Source organism: Tetrao urogallus (assembly GCF_951394365.1).
Source record: "Tetrao urogallus genome assembly, chromosome: 4".
NCBI lineage: Eukaryota > Metazoa > Chordata > Aves > Galliformes > Phasianidae > Tetrao > Tetrao urogallus.
In genome coordinates this window covers 20772556-20780688 of record NC_136817.1, presented here as the reverse complement: position 1 = coordinate 20780688, position 8133 = coordinate 20772556, and the positions used below count along the sequence as shown (strand labels likewise).

Sequence of the window (8133 nt, the reverse complement as noted above, 5' to 3'; positions counted from 1 at the left end):
TATTAAGAGTCATCAGTTTGACTAATGGCACACCATGGCTACAGATCATCCTAAGCACCTCTTCAAAGTGTCATTTTTCCAGCTCAGTTGATTTCTGACATATCTCACTTTATCAGCCATTGAAGTGGAAATTTCATCACTCTTTTATGCCTTTTGAGTTTTTCCTAGTATTTGTTTGTAATAGGTTTTATGGGTGATTAGTTGTGTGAATTGTGAGTATTTTTCTGGACAGGAGACTTTCTTAATTTGCTTGATATTTGTACACTTTTTAATCTTCACACAATACATTTCCTGCTGAATTTGCTTTGTTCTTTTTGCTGTTAAAAGGCATGCAAGTATTATAACTAGTGCAAATTGTGATTACCATAATATTTACCTTAACAAACAATTGCTGTTACCAGGAAATCCTGGTTAAATTAAAAGAATACAGTAGAACTACTCAGGCATTACTTGTAGCATTTTTCAGAGCTGACAATGGAAGCTGTCCTGACACCAATCTGTGCAACCTCTAATTTTGAGCAGAATTCAGAGCCTGCTTCCTGCTCAAGTGCTGCAATGCTTTTTCTGTCGTGTCGTTGCAGTACTGTATTGTGAGAGGAAATCTGTTCCTGACTGAAGCGAGCAGAGTTCAGGCTCGTGTTAACCGAATGCGGAAGGATCAACGATCCCTAATTCATAATCATAGTAATTGGTAATAAAAATAATAGTAATTCGGTAATAGCGCAGGCTTCTGAGCGCGGCCATGAGTGCTGTCATTCTTAGGTATGCCTCAATTGTTAGCTGTGGGTCTTTGGAGGGAAGACAGCGCTGAACGCTTCAATCCGTTCCCCAGCCCTGCTCCTGCTGCCCTGCCACTCACAGCAGTGCTTCCTGCCTGCGAGACCAGCGGAGAGGGCCTGGCTGCATTGTAACCGCATCTTGTGCCCACTGCTGCTCTTCTCTAACAAGGAAATTACGTGATTCATCCTCTTTCCTTTTTTTTAATGTTCTCTTCTGACACTGTATGTATTAAAATATTACCCTCTTTTTCTCAGAACCAACTCAATTTTGCTTTGTGCATTTTGAGTTGTCTAAAATGGCTCTACACACTGAAAGGGAGTATAATATATGCTGTAGCAGATCGATAAATCAACACCAGCAATAGCACATTTTCTATATGACTATCTCTTCTTTGTTTTGGTAAGAAGCATCTTGTTTTCTTACCTTTTTATTATTTTGTGTCTGTGTAGCTTTTGGGGTATAAAAGGGCATAAAACACTGAGTTTTATTTAAGCTCCTCAATCCATTTCCTCAGCATTCTAACCAGCTCCTGTGCTGGAAAAAGATTCCCAGCCACTTGGGTGGGGAGAGGTGCATATGTTGGGAGAACTGCCATCCTGTTGCCAAACTGTAACAACCCTTTGGGGAGCTTGGCATTGAAGCTACAGAATTAAATGCAATAATTTCCCATAACTGCTTTAAAAAGCCTGCAGGCATGCTGAAGTTCTGGCTGGATGTTTTAGATAATGTTTCATAACATGACTTTAAATCCCCATTTACATCTTGACAATGAAAATATGTAGTAAATTTTATGCCTACTGTATTTTTCCTGTATAGCTGTGCAGGGCTTCAATGTCGAGGTGCTTGTTTGTGGGTTGTTTTTTTTTGCTTTTTTTTTTTTTTTTTTTTTTTTTTTTGGTAAAAAGTTATGCAGTTGTTTCTTTTAACTGTGGTGGCTTAATTTTGCATTTCGGTGACAAAGGGAAACTGAAAGCTATCTTGGAGAATTCTAAATAAAATGCTTTTGCATCAGCCAGCTTTGTCTGTACCTGAGACTTCTGTTTGGTCACTGAAGCTCCCACTGCAGGTTCAGCATGTGTGGCTTTGCACGCCCACGCTGTCTGCAGTGCTTGAAGCGAAAGAGAGAGCAATCATCTCACAACTTAATTGTGTTAGTTACCATACCTGACTTAGAAGTTGAGGATTGTCTGTAAATATTCACCGAAGGGAAGGAATTCTATGATCCCAGTGACCTACTCACATGTAAGACATGCCTCTTTGGTTGTTCTGTTTTCCTTCTAAATTAATTCTAGAATAAATAATTACTAATTGAAAAACAGGCACCTGACATTTCAGATTTGGAATGGCTTTTATAATTTGGCAGCTGCCTGGGACTGCAGCAGAGGCAATGCATGTGGGATGGGGTTCAGTAGAAGAGAGCTGACTTGCAGGTCTGGTCATTGACATGATCACTCATGGACCCCAAGAAGAGCCAAAACCTTTGTCGAATCCCTATAAAGTCGCAGAGGGTCCAACAGGTGGTGACACAGATGAGCGCCCCTGGCGTCTTGTGCACAGAAAAGCATCAACCACTTGGAACAGTTGGTCAGTTTACTTTCAGTCGTCTTCAGTGAAAGTTGTGATGCAACACATAAGAGTACTTAGCATGGCTGTTTTAACATCCACATGAGAGTGAGCGAGTTAGCTGTTAGCTTGATAAATACAGCTTTATGAAAATTCCTATTTTGTGCATCATAAATATTCACATGTGGGCAAAAATTACTTGTGGACAAAGGCAAGTGCTTTTGTGACGACACAGATTTAATTTTATTTGGTTTAAAATTTTAATCTGATTTGTTTAAAAAAAAAAAAAAAACAAATTTGTTTGTGTGTCAAATTAGTCATTGCATTTGTATTGTACTCATTACCAATATTTCGTCTGACCTTCTTCTAAGACATAGAGGGAAAAGAAAGCTGGTTAGTGCATTTGGGCAACTCCCAGCAGAATGCAGCTTTTGTTACTGAGAACAGAGGAGAAGAAAACCTGAAATGTGTTGAAATTTGTCTACCCGTTGGTTCCGTTAAATCTGGAGATTGGAGTGTGAATTTTTAACTATTATTATAACTGCAGTGATATAATAAAGAGGCTGAGCAGGTGCAGTAACTTGCAGGGTGTTTTTTCTGAATTACTTTTATCATTAATTGAAAATGTTCATCAAATTTATGGGGAAAGAAAGATGTCTTTAAAAATTGGAAGTGTGGAATAGGATTCTCAGGAGGACAAATAAGTCCTGTTCGGTGCTGAGACTGCTGCAGCACCTTGTGCTGTGCTGGGTTGCTTCACTGAAGGGTTAAAGCTCAAATCTTGTAAAGCTATCTGTACATATCCCTGTGTTTGACTTGTCACTGCCAGTCCGATAAGTAATTGTTAATGCTGATATATTTCTGTGTTCTGCAAATACATTTGTGTTCCCTCTTTCTGTTCACGTTTTGCTCGTGGTGCGGGGCATTTATTTGCAGACAGATCTTTAAGATAGTTTTATTCTGGCTCCTTACTTCTGATATTTATATTAATTCACCAATTAAAAGGATTTAAAGGTCTGAGCCTAAGTCTATTAAATCTTTCCTAAAACTTCAGAGAGACGCTAATAACTTCTGAGAAGCTAAAGGCAGCTGGAGGTAAAGAGGTGTTTTGTATAATGCTGGGTTTGAAAAGATCAAGCTCTTAAATATGTTTTGGTTCGGTTTGGTTTTTTTTCAAAATGCCCACAAAAAAATGCACTAGCCCTCATTGTTTATCATGGCAGTGTAATCACTGTCAGTATCTCAATAATCTGATGCTGTTAAACAGCTTGTATTTTTTATAACCTTTGCGTTCTTTGCCTAGAGAGGCAATAGATAACTCAGAAAACTGCCTTTTGATGTTTTATTGAATTCATTGACTTCTGTCTGAAGCAGATCAGTAGTTCTCCTCATGCTACAGCATAGATTAAATCTTTAAGGATTTTAGCTTGCTACACTAACCCTGCAAAGAGTGGGTGTTTTTTTTTTTTTTTACTATCAGGAAGGAGCCACGTAATCCCAGGAACTTGAAAAAATCAAAATTATTTAAATTTTGATGATGAATAGCGCATGTCAGTTTTCTCGTCACACGATTTAGAGACATTAGGAATTAGTGTCCCTTTACAGTTCTGAAATGCATAGATGAAGGGGGAGATGGGCTTCCACGTGCAATCTTTATGCTCCAGGAGAATACGTGCGTGTACCCGTTAATCGTGATTTTTAAAAGCATTACATTTTAGCAGTAAAGCATCAAGTTCACAAAGTGCTTAGAAAATTATTTTCATGTGGAAAGAACTTGCATTCATTAGTCAATCAAATATTTTAAAGTCTGTGTGTTTTATATCAAATAAAAAGATATGCTACATGGACATGCAGACATCTAAATAGTCATAAAGTGAGTAAATTATTATTCTATTTCAATTTTATTGCCCACGTACAGATATTTCAATTTCTTTTATGACTCGAGTGTGTGAAAGTGTAATTAATATAAAAAAGAATTTGCTCAAATTGAAGATTTTGCAGCTTTGTCTTCTAGTATAAAATGAGATTCAGGCAGGTCAAGAAACGTGAGAGCTTTTCAGAAAATCTCAAAACAAATAGGATGATAAAAGACTTGCCAGTCAATAACTTGAATTACAGTTTGGTGTTAAATTACATACTCACTAGAAATCGTTTCATGGGTGACAACTAATTAGTTTGTTAAATGCTTAAAAACGTAGCAGGTTAAGAGTTCTAAAGCAGCCTTGTTTTTGCTTAGCAGGCTGCCAATAGAACTGGATGTTACTTTGTGATATGTGCTGCAAAGTGTTATCTGAATTAGAGAGAACAGCCTCATTTCTGGAGGGAACAGACTCAAGTTGCACCAGGGCAGATTCAGGTTAGACGTGAGGAAAAGTTGCTTTTCTGAAAGAGTGACCAGGCACTGGAATGGGCTGCCCAGAGAAGTGATGGTGTCACTGTCCTGGGACGTTTTCAAGAGATGTTTAGATGTTGTACTGAGGGACAGGGTTCAGAAGGGATGATAGGTGGACGATTGGACTACATGATCTCCAGCCTTGGTGATTCTGTGGCTCTGTAAATTCTGCATCGCTTGACTTGACTGATAATGCTCCACAAAATAATCATTTGCGGCAATTAAATTTGTTAAATTGAGAGGAGCACCAAGGAAAATGTTCTTGAGGCAGAGCAGAGAGTCCCAACATATAAGATGTTGAACAAGAAATACCAAAGCCTAGTTAGTTGGACAGTCAAATATCTGAATTATATTCTTGATTTTAATCTAGCTCGTCTTTAAAAATGACATCAGAATTTCCAAACTTTGGAAATTTTTCTTTCTCTGGAGAGTGTCATTTTTCTTACTGTGTCAGAAGTGAAGGTATTTCTGTTAACTGTGTTGGGCCCGTGAGATGAAACAGGGAAACCTTGTTTTGAAAACTACTGGAATGAACCATTAAAGAAAAATGAATAGAAATAAGTTTCTTACTGTAACATTTCTCAACAACATGATGGAAGGAAAAATTACTCCTGAATGTCATTCCCAAATGAAATATTTCCTTGCTTCTCAGCAGCAGCTTTATCAAACATACTACCCGTGAGAAGCCTTCCTCTGTATGGCCTATGATGTTTTTGTAGCTTGCTGTGAAATTATGTGTATGCTCCTGGTGAGAACAATTTTATAAGAATAGAATTGACAGTAAGCATTGTAGTATCTGTATCTCAGAAATAGACATTAAAACGATAAGTTTCTGACAAGCAAGTGGAAAAAGAATATGTCTTTCTCATTAGACACACACCTTTCTCAGGAAAAGCCAAGCTGATGTATTTGCAAATAGACTTCAAGTGAGTAACACGTTCCTTAAGCTGAAAAGCTGAGAGGGGTTTTCTCCCTTAGTTTTCAGTCTGGGTTTAGTATTCTAATCTGCTGTATAAATAGAAGATTGTTGTGACTGGCATTGTCGTTAACAGGAATTAGCTGTTTTCTCCTCGGGATAGCTTGTACCTGAAACTATCAGAAACTGTCATAAGTCTTGCAAACATGATGGGTCTGCATTTTGCCCCTAGTTGATCAGACCTTTCTCTGATCTCACACCAGGTAGTTAGAAAAGTAATCACAGCAATTAGAGAACGTTGTAACACATCGGCTGTTCTCTCTCTAATTCTGTTTTAGGTAGATGTGAACTGAATGTAGAAAAGAATTCCAAACAGGCCAGGCTGATGCGCACACAGAAGGAATGAAGTATGGATGTGAAAGAACGTCGGCCTTATTGCTCCCTGACAAAGAGCAGGCGGGACAAGGAGCGGCGCTACACAAATTCTTCTGCAGAAAATGAGGAGTGCAGAGTGCCTACACAGAAGTCCTACAGCTCCAGTGAAACCCTGAAGGCTTTTGATCATGATTCCTCTAGGTTGCTGTATGGAAACCGGGTAAAAGACTTGGTCCACAGAGAAGCAGATGAATATACCAGACAAGGTAGGCAAGAGGTTTTTATACAACCGGGGTGTATAATTCATTAGTACTGAGTAACGAGGCTTTCCTGCTGTGGGAAGAGGATGTCATTATACCCCTTTTAACAGTTTTAGTAATACTCTGCACAAACAGTACACTTCATTTGTGTCTTCCTAAATATTTTAAAAAGATGGGAGAGCATTATGTACCATCTTTGAAATAAATAATACATGCTAAACAGGAAACCTATGTAAACGTCCTGTGTTGGGCAGTGACTCAGTGACAACTTTGTGACATTGAGTGTGAAGTATTCAGGCCTTACAGTTTAAAAACCAGACCCCCAGCAAAAAAAAAATAAATAATAATCATCTGATTAATGGGTTGTGCAGAAGCTTGCCACTCCAGTGTCCCTAAAATTTAAGTAGCTTCAAAATTAATCACAAGAAATGAATGCAACTGCTCAAAGAATATGAGGCCCCATAAATTGGATTGCTGAAAAATCTAGTATGCATGTTTGGGTATATACAAATAATTTAATAGCTCGGTGCTTTTAGTTCACAAGGGCAGTAACAGAGCACTGTAGAGTGAGTAAATTAGTAAGGTAAATCAGTTTGAAAGTGGAGGGTTTTTTTGTGTGTTGTTTTTTGTTTACTTTCAGTGGATAACTGTGACACCTAATCAGATGGTAACTGCTGTCTCTGTTAAATTTTTGAGTCCAGGATAGGAGAGATGAGAGAGATGTAAATATCCATGGAGTTATCCAGAACCGAGCTGGATGGGGCCCTGGGCAGTTTGCTGTAGCTGACCCCACCTGAAGGAAGGGACTAACTGCTCTTAAGAGATCCATTCTGATTCTGTCAGGTTGCACTCATTAGGGTAAACTCTCGTTAGGGTCAAGAACTCAGTGCATTACATTGGATTCAAAACTGCAACATCTAGAAGTGGCATTTCTACACTTCCACAACCAAAGTACTTAATATAAGGTTAAAAAAAAAAAAAAAAAAAAGTTGGGATGTGTGCAGTATTACAGCCTAGCTATCTAAAAGAATAAATGTAGGCCAGAAGATGTGTAAAATGAACCCGCACTCTTCTATATAAAGAATCCTTTCTTCTGAGGAAGCGGGAGTAGATTCAGAGTAGATATAGAAAGCTTTCTCCTTGTGAGAAAGTCTTTAGCTTTGATTTTAGAATTGTTTAAAAATATTTTCCCCATTGGTGGTTTATCTTTGTTCCAAGTAGAATAACTTTACATTAGAATTAGAGCCATGCAAATGGTGTTGACTTTTTTCACCACAAATGTCTACAAAGGAAATAAAAATATTTCTTTTTGACTCATGTAACTGAGGATGGCTGCTACTGTGGTCTGTCTGCTTTCTGCTGTGTATTTTTGGTCTCTGCGATATGTTGAAACTTCAGGTCATCGCTACTTTCAAGCTAAAGTCATTAGTCACCTTGATCCTGTTACTTTACTAAGGAAAAACCAAGAGGAATGAAGTTTTCCAGGGCTCGTACTATAGACACTTTCACAGTACTAGTGACAAAATTATATCAAAATAGACACTGTTTATTTAATATTGCCTAATTAAGAATTCACAAACCATTCCCTGAATAGAGTACTATTCTCTTTAAATAGAAATAATGAAATGGAAGAAATGAAACAATCTGGCACAACATTTATGATGAAGCACTGGGGCTTGCGGGTTTTTTTCCTCTCCTTTTTCTTCAGAAAAGTACATAGTACATAGCTAATACTTATTGCCCAATATGCAATAAGTTACACATCTGTTAGTCTGAGATGTGTAGAGTCATCATCATCTTTCAGTGCTCTCAGCGCTGTCATCTGTGTCTGTTTCATTTTTCTCATT

At 38.0% G+C, this 8133-nt stretch overlaps 1 protein-coding gene across 7 annotated transcripts in view; it reads left to right on the top strand.

Moving 5' to 3' along the window:
• Positions 1 to 6060: 6060 nt before the first annotated feature.
• The window catches only part of TENM3 (teneurin transmembrane protein 3), a gene marked incomplete at both ends in the record, with an annotated part of 305029 nt that continues 302956 nt past the window's right edge, over positions 6061 to 8133 (top strand). For all 7 annotated transcript variants that reach the window (XM_079534385.1, XM_079534384.1, XM_079534383.1 and 4 more), the window contains one exon: positions 6061 to 6292. In XM_079534385.1, coding sequence (XP_079390511.1) covers positions 6061 to 6292 — 232 coding nt within the window. The remainder of the gene's footprint in view (positions 6293 to 8133) is intronic.